Source organism: Protopterus annectens, chromosome 3.part1 (assembly GCF_019279795.1).
Source record: "Protopterus annectens isolate FY-2018-M chromosome 3.part1, PAN1.0, whole genome shotgun sequence".
Lineage (NCBI taxonomy): Eukaryota > Metazoa > Chordata > Ceratodontiformes > Protopteridae > Protopterus > Protopterus annectens.
Genome location: NC_056732.1, coordinates 286159645 through 286182940, shown reverse-complemented (window position 1 = coordinate 286182940; position 23296 = coordinate 286159645). Strand labels below are relative to the sequence as shown.

At 37.7% G+C, this 23296-nt stretch overlaps 1 protein-coding gene across 1 annotated transcript in view; it reads left to right on the top strand.

Moving 5' to 3' along the window:
- Positions 1-23296, top strand: part of VWDE (von Willebrand factor D and EGF domains) — a 740920-nt gene that overhangs the window by 420697 nt on the left and 296927 nt on the right. Inside the window, exon 17 of the mRNA XM_044066200.1 lies at positions 12437-12574. Coding sequence (XP_043922135.1) covers positions 12437-12574 — 138 coding nt within the window. The remainder of the gene's footprint in view (positions 1-12436; positions 12575-23296) is intronic.

Sequence of the window (23296 nt, the reverse complement as noted above, 5' to 3'; positions counted from 1 at the left end):
ATGCTGCAGTGCTAAATTTAACTGTAATAAATCCACATGCAAAGGCAAAGTGTGTGGGATTCTACACATGGCACAGCTGAAAGTATTTATGAGGAGAAAAGGGAAAGAATCTAATATTGGAAAGAAAAGCTACAGTAGTAAAGAAAGGACTAGGAGATAAAGCAGACTTGTTTTGGGTACGTAGAGAGAAATCAGTAAGAGTTTGGTATGGAAGCTACAGAAGAAAAAGAGGATGCAGAGTATTAAAGGGCTTGTTGGGGAGGAAGGAGTCGTGAGGCATGACATGGAAGATATTAAGGAGGTAATGTGGAGCTTCTATGATAAAATATATCAGCCTAGGGAACCCTAGAAATATGAGAATGAAAGAATGAGAGATACTTCAAGGCAATGCAGAGAAGAAAAGCAAGAACACGCTGCTGTTAGACGTGGGGAGGTTTTGTAGCTGTATGAAGGTGAAGAGGGCTCCAAGAAAATATGCATTATCAGGAGTTTTCTACAGGAGATGAAAAGCTCAAACTGTGAGGATAAAACTCTATCTCTACTATTTACATGGATGCCAGAATTGTAGCTCTCATAATTGTCAAGAAGACAGAAGGAATTCTCCATAGGCTAACAGGGACAGGGCAGAGAATGCAAAATGGAGGGCAGTAGAAAAGAGTTGGTAACAACAGAGGGTTACTCAGAAAACTCAGGAAAGCTGGGACGATGTAAGGATTTTTTTAAACATCTCTAAGGCATTTGAAATGGTTGACTGAGAATCTCTATTTAGAATTTTGGAAGAGTTAGGCATGGAGTCAATGTTTATGAGAAGGATCAAAACGTTTTATGTCTTCCCTGAAGAAAGGATGTTAGTAAGTGAGGAAGTAACAAGAACAGTAAAGGCAGGTAGGCGAACAAGGCAGGGGTGACATTTCCCTCCTAGCTTGTTTGCTTTAGTGACAGAGGTAATAGTACAGAAGGTACAAAATTGTTCGGAAAGGGTACCATGTGAGTAGAAAATATTTAGGCTATTTGCAGATCATTGTATGTTGATGGCAAACTGGTTGGATCTTGGTTCGAAAAAAGGTTTATAGGATATTTAAAGAATGTAGAATGAATTTTGGACTTTTATATAACTGGAAAATATGTGCAAGTTAGAAATGGAAGAGGTGTAGGTAAAATAAAAGATTTGTTGATAGCAAGGAAAGAAGGATTTAATTATATTAGTATAAAAGTTTGGAAGACTTGAGATCAGACAGTGCAGGAAAATTATATTGATTGTTGGCCAAAGTTAATAGTTTGTTGAGAAGATGGTACAATAAATATAATAATGGGAACACTGATTTTCTGTGACAGAATAAGTCAAATTCCATTCATGACATTCATAACCCAGTGATTTTTTCATTTTTTTCAGATGAGTTTTTTTTTTTTGGGGGGGGGGGGGGGTACCGGTGCTCAAAAACTTACCTTTTCTCATGGACTACACATCACCAATGTCTAAGAGTTACTGCTGAAACCTAAAAATAACATCAGCCAAACACCCTTTGGTGTCTGACATCTCCCTCTCTCTCTCTCTCTCTCTCTCTCTCTCTCTCTCTCTCTCTCTCTGTGCCTTCTAAGAGGAGTTGAACTGCTACAGTATTACTTCAGCCCTACACCTATCACCAGGTGTGTTATGGCTGGGTTATATAAGGAAAGTAAAATAGGACTTTAAGACCTAAATGACCAAGGATTTGTCTTTGCTTCATTCCAGAATACACACTGAACTGTATGTGGGATTAGATAGGATTAGATGACTTATCTACCTATAAGGCCCTCCTAACATGAACTAATCTCAGACCTTTCATCTATGAATGATGATCTACCTTAAAGATTTTCTACAGCAACCACATGTAAAGCATTCCTAGGTCCAGATTCCTTAATGCCTACACTAAGTGGACAGGATCTCTTTTCAAGAACACCCCTATTATTTGTGTTTTCTAATCACTCTGAAAGATTATACTAAGTGTGTGTGTAGTCTACACTTTATGGCAACCTTTATGAATCCCCCTAAATATTTAAGGCTGCAAGAAAATCAGTAGAAAACTAAAATTAGGAGGAAGACGGCATGATTTATGCCTGTGTTGTTTGTTCACTCAGAACGATGTACACTTAATGTAGGCATTAATGAATCCCAGGGCTAGAAATTTGTCATCATGCTAGCTAACCATTGATATGCATGGTGCTGAGACAAGACAGTCTTAAATAGATCTATTAACATAAAACAGGAAATGTGTTATTAAATCAAAACACACCACAATCATACAGTAGCTGATCAAGAAAAAATATTTTTTATTTAAATCAGGAAATATTTACAAAGCAGAAGTTTAACACCAAAAACAATTTCAGAAACTGTACACAGACAAGCAGAGATGAATATTTGTTAAGATGCATGCACACAGTGTAAACACACATTTAAAACATGCTTGCATAATTCAATCAAACACAATCAGTGTAGTACATTATATCCAGCCACCTGAAGCAACTTTATGGCCACACTGTCCTACTGCTTGTTAGCGCTGCTGTTGAACAGCAGCATGGTTATCTCTTTCAAGTTGCTGACAGTAAGATTCTGACTCTGATCACTTAACACTTGTCCATATGCAGAAAACAAGCGTTCATCTTAAGCACTGGAAACTATAATCCATATAGCTCTCAGTGCTATTTCAGATGGTATTGGTATCTGCACAGCCTTTGAAAGCCACTACTTGAGCAAGTCATATGAGGATAGTGTGGTGGTGGGTCCTGCAAATCTTGACAAACATACATTTCCTAGTCCTTTTAATGCTGACTTGCATTACCAATTTTAAAAAGGACCATGCAGGTTGCATATAACAGAAACCCATTAAGTTGTGTTAAATTCTATGGATTCAAGATTCTTCAAACCTTTATGAAAGGAACAGCGGGATTGCTATCCAGGTGCTTGTCCACTTTCTCTAGACTGACTGGATGCTATCTTACTTGATCTTGGGCCTAAACTACTGAAGAAAGACCTTGGTTTTCTCCCCAAAACCTGTAGCTTTTACCTTCTCAGCTTGATATTGATTCCAAAGTGACATTGGCATGATATAGGTCAAGACTACAAGAGATCTGTCCTTAAAATACGTGGTTTCAATTGCATTTATCACATCTGATGAGTTTTCCGAGAAGACATTCAGCCAAATTTCAAGCTCTGAATAACTGTTACACAGAAGACTCCATAGCTGGTTCATGGATGTTGCATCACTGTTATCTTCAGTGAAGAAATCCCACATGTATTGCAGAAGTTGTGCATGGTACTGCACAGCTGCAAACCATGTATTCTGTCTTGCCAGTCCTGGCACAGCTTGCAACATATTAAGGTGTCTTTCAAGTCCAAGGTCTTCAAGAAAAGCTACACATTCCCACTTTCATTTTGGAGACTGCTGGAAGACCTATTTCACAAGTGTCACAAATTCATTAGTAGTTTTGAAATGGTGAACCCTTGTGTTACCCACAAGGGACAGCACATGAGCCCAGCAAGGAACATGCATAACACGGTTCCCTAGACCACTGTGAAGTGCTTCCTTAAAGCTTTCAATCATGTAGTGTCCACTGTCACTCACCAAGGACGTCGCATTTTGTGGGTCGATACTGCAGTTTTGCAGTGATTGCAGCACAGCTCGTGCTATTGTTGAGAGATTCACAGCTAAGAGCTCTGTGTAGTTGATCATATATGACTTCCCTCCCTGAACTACAATTATAGCATTCAGAATGCAATGTGCACTGCTATCTGTGCTTTCATTGCACATAACTGCCAGTGGTCTTCATTGCATAATAGTACAAATGTCTGCCTCTATGCGCTTCTACAACTTTGGAAGTTACAGCTGATACAGAGTACCTGATTGAGGCCATATACCATCCCCTTCACATACTTTTCCATCCACTGACAAAGCTGAGGATTGTCCAGTTTCTCAATTATGATATTTGCAGAACACCATGCTTGTAGAGTATCCATGGCAATCTCTCTCTGACCACTGCTACTTCTGTTCCCACCTTAAGGCTTGTGAGCAATGTTGTCTGTTGTGGTCCATTCTGTTTATCAGCCTTTTCCTTATTTTGCTGGTGTTTCTGGCTTTCAACATTATCCACAATTATATCCTTCCTGACTGATCTAGGCTGCAGTTTGAAGCAGAACAGAACAGTTTCTCTCCATCTTAACAGAAGACATCAGATCTGAGTTGTTGAACATGATCTGTTGCAGTTTTATGGCAGATCTTTGATTGTTGGTATATGTAGAAAGCATGATAGATTGCTTTACTAACTGAAGGTTGTCTGAATGGTAAAGTACTGAAACCAGAAAAAGAAAATAAATTAACAACTGCAGTATCAGGAGACAATCTGACTGCTTGTTTGGCCAACTGTATCATTTGCAAGTGATATTTTCTGTCCACAATTTGCCCATAGTTTGCATGCAATGTGAATACAGCATTTGTTTTTTTTCACAGAAAATGAACCTGTCTATCCAGTACAACATTCTGATTAAAATGGATCATATATAGCACATAAATGGCTTGAGGTATTTGATGTTGACCTTCACAAATACATAAGCACAGTAGCATGAATGGACTTGCCCCTTAATTTTATTTTTAACACATGCATAGACTATGAATAGAAACAAAAGCCATTATGGCACTAGATCATATGGTCTCAATTCCACAACAGTAGTAGCAGCATTGTATGGCTCCCATTGTTTGTCCAGGAAACTGTACTGGTAACTGAAGTGATGTGGAGCCCACTCTCTAACAGGGCATCAACAGTAGCCGAGTACAATTCCCATTCACTTTTTTGATACTAGATGCTACAGTGGATATAAAAAGTGTACACACCCCTGTTAAAATGCCAGTTTTTGTAATATAAAAAAATGAGACCACAATAAATCATTTCAAAACTTTTTCCACCTTTGATGTGACCTATAACCTGTATAATTCAATTGAAAAACAAACAAATCTGTTAGGGGAAAAAATATAAAAAATAAAAAACATACAATACCCTGGTTGCATAAGTGTGCACACCCTTAAACTAATACTTTGTTGTATCTGCACACCCTTAAACTAATACTTTGTTGAAGCACCTTTTGATTTAATTACAGCATTTAGTCTTCTTGGGTACATATCTGCCATCAATTAAAGAGACTCTGATTAACCCCAAATAAAGTTCAGCTGTCCTAATAGGATTTTCCTGACATTTACTCAGTTGCCTGCTACAGTAAAAGCCATGGTTCGCAGAGAGCTTACAAGCATCAAAGGGATCTCATTGTTGAAAGGTATCAGTAAAGAGAAGGGTAGAAAACATTTCCACAGCATTGGATATACCATGGAACATAGTGCAGACAGTCCTCAAAAAGTGGAGAAAATGTGGGACAACAGTGATGTTTCAAAGAACTGTACGTCCCTTCAAAATTGATGAAAAGGCAAGACAAAAACTGGTCAGGGAGGCTGCCAAGAGACCTACAACAACACTGAAGGAGCTGCAGGAATTTCTGGCAAGTACTGGTTGTGTACTACATGTGACAACAATCTCCTGTATTCTCCATATGTCTGGACTATGGGGTAGGGTTGCAAGATGGAAGCCTTTTCTTACACAGAAAAACATCCAGGCCTGGCTAAAATTTGCAAAACAATACATCAAGTCTCTCAAAAGCATGTGGAAAAATGTGCTATGGTCTGATGAGACGAAGGATGAACTTTTTGGCCACAATTCCAAAAGGTACATTTGGTGCAAAAACAACACTTCACATAAACAAAAGAACACTATCCCCACGGTGAAGCATGGTGGTGCCAGTATCATGCTTTGGGGTTGATTTTCTTCAGCTGGAACTGAGACTTTAGTCAAGGTGGAGGGAATTATGAACAGTTCCAAATACCAGTCACTTTTGGCCCAAAACCTTCAGGCATCTACTAGAAAGCTGAAGATGAAGAGGAATTTCACCTTTCGGCATGACTATGACCCCAAACATACATCCAAATCAAGAAAATAATGGCTTCATCAGAAGAAAATTAAAGTTTTGGAATGGCCCCGCCAGTGCCCAGACCTAAATCCAATAAAAAATCTGTGGGTGACCTGAAGAGGGCTGTGTACAAGAGAGGCCCTCACAATCTGACAGATTTGGAGTGCTTTTGCAAGGAAGAGTGGGCAAATATTGTCAAGTCAAGATGTGCCATGCTGATAGGCACCTACCCAAGAACACCGAATGCTGTAATTAAATCAAAAGGTGCTTCAACAAAGTATTAGTTTAAGGGTGTGCACACACAACAAAGTATTAGTTTAAGAGTGTGCACACTTTTGCAACCAGCATATTGCATGTTTTTTATTTTTTATATTTTTTTCCCCTAACAGATTAGTTTACGTTTCAATTGAATTGTACAGGTTATAGGTCACATTAAAGGTGGGAAAAGTTTTGAAATAATTTATTTTGGTCTCGTTTTATATCACAAAAACCTGACATTTCAACAGGGGTGTGTAAACTTAAATTCACTGTACATACAGCTCCCATCCTCCAGCAGGACAACAGCAGCAGTAATAGCTCTGCTCCCATCCTCCAGCAGGACAACAGCAGCAGTAATAGCTCTGCTCCCATCCTCCAGCAGCATGACAGGCTATGGCTCCCATCCTCCAGCATCTTATTTAGTTTCCAATCAATCTTTAATGATTTTCACTAATTTGCCAGAAAAAAATCATTTTTTTTTAAAAAAAGGACCAAAAAATAAGCAAAAAAAATCTGATGCAAAAAAAAAAATCTTAATATGAGGGGTGAGGAGCAGCAGTAGCTCAGTATGAGTCCATCATCTGACAGCACAACATGACTAGACTGTCAGCTTTGTCATTTGAGTTCCATCCAAGGCTGTCCCTCATAAAACTAGTGCCTCCTTAACTACAACCTCCCATTAAACTAGTGACTGAATAGTGGTAATATTCCAACATCAAAACTACCAGATTACTAGTTGCCTGCACACCAAATTTTCACTGCAAGGCAGAAGAGTACTGGAATCTATGTTGACAGGGTTGCTGAGTGACTCCACCTCTGTTGCCGGAACATAAATATTCCAACTTACCTCATACAAATGCACACCTGTCCTATAAAGCCAAACATTACATTGTGCAAGCAATGAGAGCAAGCTTTCTTCAGCTGCAGGCTGTCTGTTTCTATGTAACAGTCTGAGCAAATAACAAGACAGTAAGTTGCCTGCAGCCAAAGTCAAAGCCCACTCAATTTATTTACTGCAAACCTAATTATCTCCCAGGCCAAAAATATAATGCAAAGTCAGTGACATTAAGTGAAATGAGGACAATTTTAACAAAAACAGTTGTCAAACAATAAATATTCAGGTGTATTTCATATAAATGCAGTCCATTCCTGTAAAGCAAGAAGTAGCCAAAAATACATATTCAGACGTACTTCATACAAATGCCTCATTTATATAATTCCTCTTTTATTATGGAATATAAGTCATTATAATCATTGATTCACCACTGTTACCTAATCTTCTACTTTAAAAATGATTGAAAATGAGTACCTGACCCAGTAAGACTTTCTCAGAAAAAGGAAAGTGAATCTCTTCAAACACACACACACACACACACACACACACACACACACACACACACACACACACACACACACACACACACACACACACACACACACACACACACACACACACACACACACACACACTCACACACAACTTGTCAGCAAAAAAATGTGAACAGTAGTCACAAAACAATTCAGCTTATTTCATGCACATGTACTCTAACCCTCTGAATGAGTGAACAACACCTAATTCCCCCTTATATATTCACAGCAATATTTTCACACACATACAACTTGCCAGCCCAATAAATGAGTTAGCAATAGCTAACTCCTCCATTAGTCACACACACAAGTGTGTGTGTGTGTGTGTGTGTGTGTGTGTGTGTGTGTGTGTGTGTGTGTGTGTGTGTGTGTGTGTATGTGTATACAGATAGACAGATAGCTAGCTAGCTAGATAGATAGATATACATATACATACATACACACAGCAACAGGACACCTAAAAAGTTAACACTAACCCCCCACCACACACATGCAAGTAAACATACCCTACCACTTAGAAATAATGAAAAGTTAACTTAAAAAACACTTTACATCCCTCATTAAACACCAACATACACACAAACCCTCATACACACAAATCATTCAACATTTTAATTGCCATCCCCACTTACCACCCTCTCTTTGAGACTTGTTCTCAGCTCTGTCCTAGACTTTCAGAGGTTGCTGTCCTTAAAAAGACACTTTAATGCAAACCAATTGCCCAAAGAATAAAACATAAATAAATAAATTATGGGTCTCCTGAATAGTATTCAATTGGCTTCCTGCAGTAAAGTGGAGGTCCTTGCTTTAAACCACAATGGCTTCAGAATCTGGGCATGTGTTTAATTTCTGTGATTCTGGCCATTTTTTCTGAAAGGTGGATAATCACGGTATCTACTGATACATTAGAGGATGAATAAATGTGATGCAGATGATGATGATGATGATGTTTCCAAAGGTACTATATATGTTTAGACTTTATTTCTCACTAAAGGAAGATACAAAATGGGTTGAAAAGATATAGACGACGTGATAGGCATGTATGAATAATAATGGCACCAGAAACACGAAAAAAAGAAAGATTAAAACTGGACAGAAGACAAGGAAGATGGGGAATACCTGACCACTAGATATATCTGCATGCAATGATGTTTGCATTTACTTTAGAGAACAGAAATGCCAGGAATGAGTAAAGGAACAGGAAGAGAAGTTGGACAGCCTTAAATTAAAGAGGATTTAGGAACTGTGGAAGGTGGAAGGGTGGAAGAATGAGACATTTCAAGACTTAAGATTAATGAGTATATGGAATAACACTAATGTAACATATAAGGTAAAACTATGAAATGGATTAGGTGGAAGAGAAGGAGGTTCAAAAGGCAGATGACTTGGTATATAGCATGGAGGAGGAGTACAGCTGGAGATGTTATAAGGTAAAAGGAAGGGATGGAAGGATTTGGGGAATGTCTACAATTTATGTAACTGACATTGGCTGCTAAGGCTTAGTTAGTAAGGGTTGGTATAATGAGATCAGTTCTGGAAGAAGTGATAGATATCAGTACTCATGAAGGAAGGGATTTGCAATTAGAATGTAAGTATGGAAAATGTATGCAAGGTTAGTTATGAGGAAATATGGCCAGGGGGTGATGAAATTAAGAAGGAGGGGGAATCGTGGAGAGTATAATTATGTCTGAAAATGAATAGAAGGAGGTGTTGATAAGGTATGAGAAACTAAAAGTACATATTTTATGGAATCAGTATACCAGATTGCTACATAGGTACTTCAGAAATCCCCTACAGTTACCACAATATTGGAAAGGTGGGGGAGTACACATGTAGCAGATGTGGTGAGAAGAAAGGAGGAAATCTGCATATGTTCTGCTACTGCCAGGCATTTAACTGTCTGTTGTAAAGAGGAGTGGGAAAGAGGGTATAAGAAGGGAGTCCCAAAATGGTGGAATTCGATAGTCTTGGGGTTAGGATGAGAGGAGGAGGATGGGATGAGAGAGAGCAAGAGGAAGTACAGTCACCACCTGTTAGAGAGTAGGTAAGGACTTATACATGAAGGCTAGGAATGTAAGATAAGTTAGGGAGAAGTTATTGTAAAGGTGAGTAATGTGAGAACAAATAGGCATGTACTGGCAGTCTAGAGGTATAAGAACACTAACGGAAGAGTACAGAGGTGATGGGAGAATGTACTGGACAGGTATATGAGATGATAAAATGTATCTGTAGAACATGCCAATTTTTTAGACTAGAGTGTAAATCACATTTTATGTCTTTTGGTTCATTAGAGTATGTGCACTGTGAGGGCGTATAGTTGGAATGGGTGCTAATTTCTGTGGAGAATATAGGAAAGCAAAAGTGTTAATTAACATTATTGGTGTTGTAATGTTAGGGTGCAGTATGTATATTATAAGTATAAAAAGAGTGGTATGCTAAGCAGTGTTATAGAAGGAGTACTTCTGTATGTATCGATGTACAACAAGGGTTGACAAAATAAAAAGAAAAATGTTTTGGTGCTTTGGGGTGATACTGCTGTTGCATGTTAGAAATGAGCAATGAAAATATATATAACCTAGAATAACCCATTCAAGCAAATTCATATATTTCATGTCCTTGGAAAATACAAACTATACAGTAAAATGCAAAGGCAAGAAATGAATCCTGTAGTTAAACAAATTATACCTTTCCATGGTATCTCTGAAAAGAGAATGTTGGGCAATACTCACATAGAGGGAAGTTTGAATGTTATTGTGCGACTCCTTGGAGTTGAAAAAGCTGGCATGGGGGATATTTTTGACAATGGCTTCAATAGATGAGATGAGAAAGTTTCTTTATTATATGCCTAAAATGGTTTTGTCTTTTAAGTGGTTTGACTGGGGATTGCTTTTTGGGCCAGTTAAAGATCCTGTTAGTTACTTTAACTCTTCCCAAAAGTATTTAATGAAGGAGAAAAGGGAAGTTTTCTTTTTTTTTTTTTTTTTTTTTTTTGAGAAAGGTAGCTTTAGCTGAGTTTGCAGCTATTCTAGTTTTTTTTCTCATTTCTAGGTAGATGTTGTCAAGTTCAGTATTATTGGTATTTTGTTTCCAAGTTTTCCAGGCCTTATCTCTTTCCTGAAAGGATTTCTTAAAGTCTGCTGTCAGCCAAAGACATACTTTATGTCTCCTGTGAGTTATAGGAAATATCGTGTTTTGTGTTTGTGAAAAAAGTCTAAGAAGTAATTTAGAGAAATGTTGGGGTCAGGGAAAGTGTAAAGTGTTGCCCAGTATATGGTCAGAAGAGCTTCATTAAGGTTTTCCTGTTTTATTTCTGAAATTGGTCTACCAATGAGTATTCAAAGAGGCTTCTTGATGTTTTAAAGTACCAAGGGAACATAAGTGAACAATGGTCACATATCAATAGAAAAGTTCTGTGACAATAGTCACCTTTCTGCCATATTGGTAAGAATGAGGTCTTTTGTGGCATGGCTCACATTTAAGTGATTTCTTCACTAACTGTTTAATAAGTTGACAGTATGTGCAAGTTTTTGTATAATTGATGGCAAAGTAGGTGGAGTATATAAGGTATGCATATGTGTAGGACATCTTGTCCTTTCAGTGTTAGTTTTGTATATACCCAGTTAAGAGTTTTGTCATTCTTTGTACTGTTTTGGAGTTGTGTTTGGTTTCAAAGTATTTTTTTTTTGTATAAGGAGACATGCGCTGCCATTGTGCCTTTCTTCTGGTCTGAAATCATGATGTACTGAGTAATTTCTAAAGATAATGTGAGACAGGCAGAAGTCATCGTTTAGCCAGATTTCAGAGAGTGATATTATATGTGCTTGTTTTTTATTGAGGTCAGCCTGGTAATACTCATTTATTGTTTATGCTGGTGATGTTTAAGCTACCAGTTTTACAGTGATTGAGTTCAATCCTTGCTTAATATATTGGGAGTTTGGACCTGGTTTATCTATTATTTTTCTTAAGACATAAAGTTTTCAGAAGGTTCTTTTATGAAAAGGGAGCAGTTCTTTTATAATGTCAAGGAAGTTTAGCTTGGAAGAGGTATTGTTTTCTAGTTATGTAGGCTAAAAATAGTGCACAATTTCCAAGTAGATTTGGAGGAGAAATATAGAAGATGCTCACATTGTTAGTGTTAGAGAGGGTAGGGTGACCTGTTTGTACAGAGTGCCTAAAAAGTGGTAGGCTATCAATTTTCTCTAGAAAAACAGGTATTGTTAGGTACATTGCCAAAACATATCCTTATTTGCAGGTTTCCTTCCTCACCATGACAACATGTTCTTTGTTTCATTTTTAAGTGTCATCCCCAGTAACCATTTGAAATGTCAGGACAAAAATACCATGGCTGAATGGCCGAAAAACATACTTACATATACTAAGTTTTAAATTTCTCGGAATATTCCCTTTTCCCTGAGGTATGGTGATCTTGCAGCTGGTATATATAAGTTTTGGGGGTATGGGAGGCTTGCCGCCCTACTAAAACAAGTTTAAAGGAGAAGGGTGATTTTCAGCATTCACTCATCTCCAGGTTTTTGACCTGTTTTTATGGCTTGTTGGCAATCAGCATTTCAACTGCTGACATTTCAAAAGGTATTTATTATCCCCAGCATCATAATGCCAGCTAGTTAGTATGAATGCTGCAGTTCTGTTTTTAAATGGCATTATTTTTAGGGTAGAGTGCAGAGTTCTGCTATAGAAACCATCTTTATTCCATGACGCTTACATAACACAGTTTAAGGGAAGGTAGAACATTTAAAGATAATCAGTGGTAAAGGTTGTCAGACTGATTCTTACGATATTTCTGTTTTGATCTTGTTTTTATAGGCAAAAACTGTCAAGAAGACATTGATGAATGCAAAACAAATCCTTGTTTTGCTGGAGTGATCTGCTCCAACACATTTGGATCATATCAGTGTGGCTCTTGTCCTGCAGGAATGAAAGGAGATGGGAAAATATGCATTGGTATGTTCTGTATTATATCTCTATCATAAGCATTATAGCATGCATACTATGTGTATGGAAACAGTTCCTCAATACCTCTATTTGAAATGCATGAGAAAGAAAAATTGAAGTATAAAAAAGTTATCTGCTGGTTTTTAAAGCAGCATGTGTTTTCTAAAATAAAAATACTCACTTTAAATAATCTCTTGCAAAAACAGTGGAGGTGGTGTGGATAGTAATGCAAACCAATATCAGCAATATTTTTGGAATTAGTTTATATTAAATAACAACTGAATGTGGCAAGTATTAAAGCCCATATGGATTAGACTGCCAGATCAGTATACATGCGAACAGGCTATTAAGACAAGTATGCTTCTTATACTAACAGAGGATTGGAATAAATAAATGTTTTCTGGCTAAAAAAACGTTATTTATGTCTAGTGCTTTTGACATTGTGAGTCATACACTATTTATTTCAGAATTAAAATAATTTATGGCTCAGCTCTTTCTTGGCTAGAAAACGATTCTACTGGATGACCTTAAAAAATCCATCCTGAAACAGCTAACCTGCTTTACCTGCATGCTTACTGTACATTCTCCTTAGCTAACGTTAAGTTATTGCATTTTTAGCCAATCTAGAGTTAATCGTATCTGGATCTGAAATGATTCCTAGTCTGCTGAGTTCATGATCTACTTCTACAAAATTCAGTATGTGACTGGCAGCAATCTGCTTCCCTGAACTTGCAAAACACAACCTGTGCTATTTCACATGGTCCAAAAAATAAAGAAACTCTCTTACCCCAGAGCATAATGTATCTTTTCAGAAACACATAATTAAAGCTTGCAGATTTTCTACTGAAAAAGGGTCCAGCAGATTGCACAATGACTTACAGAATGTATATACTGCTACTAGTTTCAACATTTCTGTGAGGGCTATGCATACCTGAACTGGTTACCATCTCCCAAACTATGGGATTATAAAGCTTAAGAGACTGATTAAAAAACTTGTCTGTCTGATTAATGTGGTATAAATCTTGAAACATTGGACAAACAGAATCAAATTTTCTACACATCTTTGGAATAGAACAACCTGTCTGGTTTTGGAGTTTGGTTTTTGGGGCTGGGAGGTCCTGTGGTGGGTTAGTTTGATTCTCAGATGATTAATATGTTTCTTGTGATGGAGAAGGAAAGGGAAAGGTGGGAACAGGTTAAATTTCTGTTAACAGAAAAAATATGCCCACCTGATGTCTTCTGGACTGTTCTGGCCTGCACACTTAGTATTACATTATATCCAACTGTATACGCTGTACCATATGCAATTGGTAAATTCCACCATTACATTCTGGACCTATGACCTACAAAGCAGGAAAAGAGACTTCGCAAACAAAAAGAAAGGCTGAATAGGATAAAAGAGGAAGCAGAAAGTGGAAACGTAGGGTACAACAGAAACAATAGTGAATGAGAGAAACAGACATTTGAAAAAATAAATATGGATACAAGAGAAGTGGCAGTGCTCATCAGAACAATGAAACACAAAGAGAAAAGCACACAATTATATGATAATGTAAGAGGGATTACTGGAAAACCTAACAAATACCATGGGAATGATTCTTTTTCCTCCTATATGCGATGATGCAGAATTCAGGACCACTGTTCTAAGTCTTAAAAAGATTTAGAAGTCCAATAAAGATGAACAGAAAAGTGATAACTAAGGTTTAGAGCAGATAAGTGCAGGTAGGTGTAAGGTTTTTTTATTCTGGACATACGAACCAGAATGCTACAACCAAGTTAAAGGAATCTCAACCAGGAAATATGGTGTCTGAAAAGCACCAAGAATTAAACAAGCTCGCAGAGGCATTGCTTTCATAGGGCAAAGAAGTTGGCTGTCATGGGTGTTATTCGGCATGACTGGCAGATGCTGATGGGGTAGTAATGCAGTACCAGAATTCATAAATGAATGTCTAGCTGGTTCAACCAGCACCCAGGGCCAGTACAATGAACCAGTGCCTCAACTTTTCAGCTCTTTTAAGTGAAGATCAAAATTAAAAAAAAAGATTTATTTATCCACAGCTGGCTTTGTTTAATCAGTCTGGCTTCACCCTTAAAATCAAACCATGCCAACTGTGGGTAAATCTTCAATGTACCCACATCCATAAGTCAGTTATTGCTTAAATATCCCACAACCCTTTATACCGACTCACATACTAGGTCATTAACATACATATTACATCCTTAACAACCCTGAAAACAAAACTGGCATTCTATAATATGCCAATATTGTGTTACTTGAAAAGCCATTATTTTAGACTACAGTACTGAACAACCTATGGATCTGAAATGGTTAACAACTTTTTTCTCTGTTACAGAGCAACTGTAACATGTTCACATTAAGAGTTACTCAAATAAAAGAATGCAAGTTGTGAGAAATTTCATGTTTATGTTTTCATATTAATTGTACAATTTAATGAATGACTAGATTCTGGTTTGCTACTTAAATGAATATCATGGCAAATAATCAAAAATAATACAATAGTATTAATTGAAATAGAATATAATTTGTTAGTAGTATTTTAATTTATATCAACCAAAAAAGACATTGCTTTGATAAAACAAATAAATGCAACTCAAACTCATACAGGATAAAGTGATATCAGAATAATATCTATCTTATTTTAGATACACCTTAGCAATGTTTTTTGAGCAAAGAAGTAAGCAAGGGATTTTCAGAAAAAAAAGGACAGTCATTTGTTTTGAAACCAGTTGATCTTGTTACGAACTCTGCAGCAACAGTGAACTGTGGCAGTCTGTTTTAGAAGGCAAAAGAAGCAAAGAGCATCCTATCAAGCTCAATGCCAAGAAGTGCATTGTCATCCCCATTGGGAAAAACACTGTACCCATGAACTACCACATAGGCGGTAGCCTACTAAACACTGAAAGTGCGATAAGAGACCTTGGGACACAGGTGGACAGTAGTCTCTCCTTTGATAAACACATCACCACAGTGGTCAGGAAATCCTTCTACGTGGCTCACCTCATCACAAAGGGGTTCACCTCCAGAAAAAAAGAAGTCATTGTTCCTCTCTACTCATCTTTCATCAGACCCATTATAGAGTACAATGCCCCATTTGGAATGTATCTTACAAGACATCTACAACAACTAGAAAGGCCACAGAAATACCTCACTAAGAGGATTACTGGCCTCAAACAGATGCTTGATATGCAGACCAGCTAAAAAAAACTCCAGCTCTACTCCATCACTTATCGCCTACTCAGAGGCGACCTCTGCCCAACATACAAATCCATGTCAAATCCAGATCTGTCGGACATGCTACACTTAAAGAAACTCCAGTCCCTCTGAGCCACATGCTCCAGGGACCTAAATTTTGCCACCACAATAAACAGAACATGCTGGAGGGATAGATTCCTGTCCCAGAGACTTCCCATATTCTGGAACAGACTACCCATTCATGTCAAGCAAAGCTCCTCATTAGCCCTCTTTAAAAAAAATCTCGACAACTGGATGGGAAATAGGAAATTCACCCTGGGGATCACTTCTGCAGCTCTGCTAGACAGGGGCACAGGAAAATAACTTTCTTGGGTGGCGAAAACCAAGGAACATTTTTGGCTAGGCTTGTATAGGCCCCAGGGCTGATAGCCTAGTGCCTACCTATGAACCTATGAAGCTATCTCAGAGGGGTGGTCATTCAGGAAACTGATAATGAAGCATAAAGTGTGGTTTTATCTCTGACCTAATGCCTGGGATTTAGATAGATCATCTCTACCCATGCTAATTGGCCTGCTCGGGTTGGTCAATTTGCACAACTGACAGAATAGCCAATTCATAAACATGGTAAACACACACACACACACACACACACACACACACACACACACACACACACACACACACACACACACATACACACACACAGACTTACACTTTCAGACAATTTATACATACACAAACACACAGACACAAATACACACACATTCATTCAGCTGCACTCTTACCTTCATTCAGCTGCATTCATACCCTACAGGTACACCCACATATCAATTTACATAAACACTCAGATACGCATAGACACACACACACACACACACACACACACACACACACACACACACACACACACACACACACACACGGTCTGTTAAACTTACCAGCACTTTAAGAACTTCCTTTGGAGTAAATAAATGAATGCCTTCAACAGACAGCATTCAGTTTTTTCTTAAGAGTACAAATTAACTCAATAGACTGATTCTCTGCATTGGCTTACAGAGTCAATCAGGAAAATGGACATTTTTGGGGAAGAGTACATGGCAAATTAACATCAGCCACTCCTTCCTGGACTGCTACATTAGCATGCAGCTTCCCCAGCAAGACCAATCTCCATGCTAAGGTCTCCATGAGGAGAAAAATATAATGGTAGCATTCTCTGAATCAGAAACACTTATTACAATGTAGATGACTTTGGAGGTACAGCTTCAGTATTGCAGTAAGTCCTTCTAAATTCCAGGTATTATACATATGTAGTTATTTTTGAGAGTGAAATGAGTTCAAGGCTCATGAAAGGCTTCCTGATACATCCGTCTTCACTTCATGCTAAAATCATATTTGTAGATATATCAAAAATGATTGTGCCCAATAATGCAACTTTTATGTCACACTAGAGATCAAAAGAGCTCCATACAAGAAAACTAAGTTAATGCTTTTTAATTTGAAAAAGTTGCCAAAATCAAAAGCAACCTTTTACCATAAAGTCAGCAAATAATGCTGTCATTAAAACCGTAACTCACAGTAAACTTATAGGCATTATAATAGATGACAGTCTCAAATATGACCAGCATATACTGCACACCATTAAATCTACACACCAGAAACTAAGCTCCCTTTATAGGATCAATGGATTTCTTATAGATGCTGCAAGAAAAATTCTAGCCATCTCCTTTTTTTTGCCAACTGTCACGCGTTTGTCTCTAACACATATGACAAGAAGGCTGGGGTTTTCATTTAGATGCTTCAATACATAGAAACACATCAGGATGGACAGCAGCATCTTTAAATACCAACAAACTAGTTAACAGATAGATCTTATATACATACATGCTTACATCTCAACTGCTTACTACAAAATGTCAGTCTAGCTTGCACGTGCTCAGTATTTATACACTTGCGCAAGCCCATGGGTATCTTCTTAAAGGTATATACACACATATTGATCTACATCCTCCTTCTTAAAAACAATTGCCCTTTGAAAAAACAATATTAGAGATAAACTAGTATAGTATATACATTGGAAACAAAAGACAATGTTCATGTCCAAGTTGCTTCATATCTGCTACAGGATTTAGATATGTGACCACATCTTGTGACATAACAATCTGGATCAAACTTAGTAACAGGGACAATCTGCAGTGCACAATTCATATCAGGAACTTCTGGATTTGTCATAGGAAAGGGATGCCTCTGGAACTTCCTCTGGAATTGGAACACTGGACAACTCACTCTGAGATAAAGAGTCTTTCTCACAGGTTATGTGCTGTGGTATATGCTCAGATAACAGTCTCAAATGCTTCCAATTCCACCTCAAAACTGCTCCTTCTGATTCCACAATGTACAATCTTGGCTCTGGAACAATATTCTTTATGACACCAATCCGATTATAACCTTTGGATGTTTGCATCCTTACCACTTCTCCTTCTCGTAATGGATTGAGCAGTTTGCTGGTCTTATCATAGTAGAACGTCTGGGTTAGGTGTTTCTTCAACAGATTGGCTTTCACTGTTCTGTCATTCTTGACACATGGAACCAACAACTGACTACTGATTGGCAATGTGGTTCTGGTTTGTCTCGATAAAAGTCTCTGAGCAGGTGAACCAAGATGTTTATCACAAGGAACATTTTTGAGATTCAAGAGATTCAAGAGAAAATCACTGTTATCTTGTTTTGACTGCTCTAGTAACTGTTTTGCACTTTAAACTGCACATTCTGCCAAACCATTTGACTGCAGGTACTCAGGACTACTTGCGACATGAGTAAAGTCCCATTCTTCAGCAAATCTTTTGAACTGTTGGCTTGTAAACTGCGTGCCATTGCCAGAAATACTTTTGTGTGGACCTGTCCATGGTAGTCTGGGAATCTGGATAAGGTGAGGTGGTCCCTTCTGTTGATGTATCTTAGTACTATTATACACTGAATAAGATGAATGTACTCTCTCAATGTCTTGTGACACAGAAGGCCAAAATACTAGTCCTCTTGCCCTTCTTTTGGGTGACCACAATGCAAGATAGTAATGTACTCTTGTTGCAAAGACTTCGGAAAAATTACTTTTGGACCTTTCATAATGATACCTTTGTCAGCCAAAATCTCATCTCTGTATGGAAAATAAGGTTGCACTTCTTGAGGTAAACTAGATTGCATGATGGCCATCTGTGATTGATAAAGTGGCAGAGCCTTTGTAAAACTAGATCTGTGGCTGCTCTCTCAGCTCAAGACATGTAGAAGAAAAATGTCTTACTTCCATGACTTCAAAATCAAGGTTCTCATTCTCATGCTGTTCTGTGTTTTTTCTGGGTAATCTGGGTAATGTATCAGCAAGATAAAGAAATTTGCCTTTCTTGTAGACAAGATTGAAATGATACTTTTGCAATCTCAGCATCATATGTTCCAGTCTGGCTGGAGCTGAATGCATAGGCTTTCTCAAGATAGTCACTAAAGGCTGCTGGTCTGTTTTGGTCTGGATAAGTCTACCATAAACATAATCATGGAATTTTGAACATGCAAATACAATTGCCAAAAGCTCTTTCTCTATCAGGGCATACTGCATTTCTGTTTGGGTAAGAGTTCTCAATGCATAGGCAACAGCTTGATCCTCTTGTCATGCTTTCCTGTCATGCTTCCTAGGCCAAACTTCGAAGCATGACAGGAAAGTGTAACTGGCTTGTGAACATCATAGTATCTGAGTGTTGGTGGACTAGCAGTTCCCTGTTTCAGGATTTCAAATGCTCTTTGGTGTTCCTCTAACCAGGACCAGGATACATCTTTACATGTCAGCTCACTGAGTAGTGCTGATAGTTGGCTCAATACACTTGCCTAGGTATTTGATCATGCCAAGAAAATGCTGCAGGGCTTGAACATTGTCTGGTGCTGGAATCTCAAGAATGGCTGTTTGTTTTGAAGGGTCTGGTCATAAGCCTGTACTTGTGAATAAATGACCAACATAAGTAACTTCTTGTACCTTGAACTTGCATTTCTGTGTATTGAGCTTAGGATTCACATGACATGCCTTTTCTAGAACTTTTCTGAGGTTTCTGTCATGTTCGGCTTCATCACTTCCTACCAGTATGTTGTCTACTATAACAGCACAAGGATTCCCAGAAAATATTTGCTCTATTGCACATTGAAAGACTTCACTTGCAGAATTTATCCCAAATGGCATTCTCAAAAATCTGTACCTGCCAAACGGAGTGCTGAAGATAGTTAGCTATGAGGATTTCTTGTCAAGCTGAATTTGCCAATATGAACTCTTTGCATCTAAGACAGAAAAAATAGTGGCATTTGGCATAAAGGCTATGACTTCTTTGACTGTACTCATTGGATGATGAGATATTTTTAATGCTTTATTCAAATCTCATGGGTCAATACATATTCTGATGTCATTTCACCTTTTCATATGAGGTACTACCATAGAAGATAACAATTCAGTTGGCGTTTCAACTGACAAATCACACCTTGTTGCACTATCTTATCTAATTTGGCTTTAACTCTGTCCTGCATGGTTATTGGAACTTTACATGCTGGCCTGATAACTGGACTAACCTCTGGGTCTAACTTCATGGAGTACACAACTGGAAGTTTGCCTAGTTTGTCTTGGAACAGATCAGTATAGGTGGAAAAAATGTGATGGGCAGAATTAGAGTAGTGGTCTTTTAAGCTAACTTGATGGGCTTCCTTATTAAATGAAAGCAGTCACATTTTTAAAATGTCTCTGGGCCCTAATAATGACTGGACGTACCTCTTAACCACATAAAATAATAAGTCATCGCTTCTTCCAGCAGATTAACATGAAAGCACTACTGAGCCTTTGGTTTAAATTTCTTCATCTCCATAAGTACCAAGCTTCACACTCCTTTCCAAATCAAGCCTTTCACCTGTACATACGCTGGCCAATGTTTCTGCTGACATAACATTGCACTTGGGACCTGTATCAGCTTTGAGCTCTATGGGTTTGCCATTTATCCGGACAGTATAAAATATTTCATTCTTTGCCCTTAAATCTACCGCATCGACCATTTCCTGAAGCACTCACACCATCAAATTGTCTTACTGATCAACTCGTTTCTTAAAATGTTCACTTTTAATAAAAGAATGTAGGCCTTTTGATTTACAAAACCTTTTGAAGTGATTCAATTGATTGCAATTGTGGCATTGTTCACCACGCCTAAACATTTAAAACAAACATGAAACAGCTCACCAGGGAACAGCTGATAAAGCACACAAGTACAAAAATGTATAGATTGCTGTTCTTCCATGGGGAGGAGGTTTCATAAAATATTAAAAACCACTATTTCAGTGAGCAAGACAAGCAATTAAAACTTAAGTACATTTTTATTAAATCCTTTAAATATAGTCACCGAGCAAAAGAGAAACAGGATAAGTGCGTTCACAAAGCCTTCTTCAGATCTGTATAGTACTCTCATTAGACCAGTGGTTAAATTAAACAAACAAGCCAATCTTGTCACTTCCTGAGGTTCCTGCCTCTCAATATAGGTTTTAAAGGGGACCAGAGGAACAAACCAAAAAGCACGCACGTGGGACAGAGTGCAAGGTCCAAACCAACCATACGAAGAAACCAAAAAACGGACCAGCACAAGGATGCAGGCAAATAATGTTTATTATAAATTAAATGCCATTAAACAAAATTAATGGTAAGCAAACCAGTTTTGGCTTAAAAAACAGCCTTCTTCAGTGCTAAAACAAAGTTCAATAGGTAGTTAGCTTCCAACATCCTGATCTTATATAGATCCTCATTTAAAGAGATATAGCCAAAAAATATTGGATTATATATACTAAGCCAATGTCATAGAGATCATAACATTATTAAAGTTTATGAAGACCTACTTCAAAATGGTGAATGAAAAAGATGAAATGAAATAAAATAAAATAAAAGAATTATTAAAATCATTGCATGAAAAAGCAGGTTAACATATTATATCATCTCATTAAGTCCAGGTTTGCACAAAGCCCCTAGCCTGGTTATCCACATTGTTTCCATATTATTAAGTTTATTGTGCCAACCTGCTTTGAAATTTCTATGCATTTGAATTCTGTCAATGATGGTAAATTTAAAGACAGCCGTAGGATGTTGAATGGTGTGTTTATAAAGAGCATTAGATAAACGATGGTTTCTAATGGCACTGAGATGTTCACTAATCCTCAGTTTAAATGGTCTGAATGTCTGGCCCACATAGAATGAAGAACAGGTACATGTAGCCAAGTAAATAACCCAGTCTGAACTGCAGTTACCAAAAATGTTAATATGATATACTTTAGATTTATTCCTGCTTGAAAATTCTTTAGTTTTCACAATGTGTTCACAGGCACTGCAGTGCCCACATGGAAAACAGCCCAGCAATTTGTCACCAAATAAAGTAGTTTGAACAGGTATTGCTGGAGTATATCTCTTATAATGTGTAAACCTCGAATGTATGGTCCTACCCCTCCTATATGAAAAAGCACATTTATCTGGTAAAATATCATTCAATAATTCATGGGATTTGAGTATGTCCCAATGTCTGTTAATGATTTCTCTAAATCTAAATGTATTGTTCCCAAAGGTCGTAACAAATCTGATTGGCTGCCTAGGATTAGAGGTTTCATGATCCTTCATACTATGATGTTGTAATAAAGTGGGTCGTGTCACATGCTTAGTTTGCTCAGTGGTGTGAGTGATATGATGCTTTGGATATCCACGATCAATGAACCTGTGCGACAGGTCTTGTGCAGAGGCTTTGTATTGATTCTCTGATGAGTATATGCGTTTCATACGCAGAAATTGAGACTTCAGAATGTTTTGGATGATGTGGCGGAGGCGAGAGCTAGATGCATGTAATAATGTATTAAACTGAGGAAACTTCCTATGTACATGCGTAGCTAAAGTATGATCCGCCTGTCTTGAAACAACAACATCCAAGAAGACAATCTCTTCATATTCAATATTCAAAGTAAATTGTATATCCCAAGGGTTGTTGTTAAGATACTTAACAAAATCAGATACGCTGTCCTTATCCCCACGCCACACCATCCAACAATCATCTAGGTACCTCCTCCAGATGTCAAGATCATTTATATGCAAATTATGGTCCACATCATAGATGAATGATTGCTCAAAAAATCCCATAAACAGGTCAGCATAAATTGGGGCAAAAGAAGCCCCCATTGCTGTGCCCTTAATCTGTCAATAAGGTTGTCCATCAAAATAGAAAATATTTTTGCATAACACATACTCAGTAAGCTTGACCAAAAAATTATTGAAGCCAGTGGAATATAACCCAGATTTATTTAACCAATATGAAATAGCAGTGATACCGGCATCATGTGGAATACTTGTATATAAAGATGACACATCCAAAGTGCATAACCACCAGTCCGATTCCAGTTGTGAATCCTGAATTATATTAAGAAATTCAGTTGTGTCTTGTATCCTGGATCTAACATGAACCAAAAGTGGTTTAAAATAA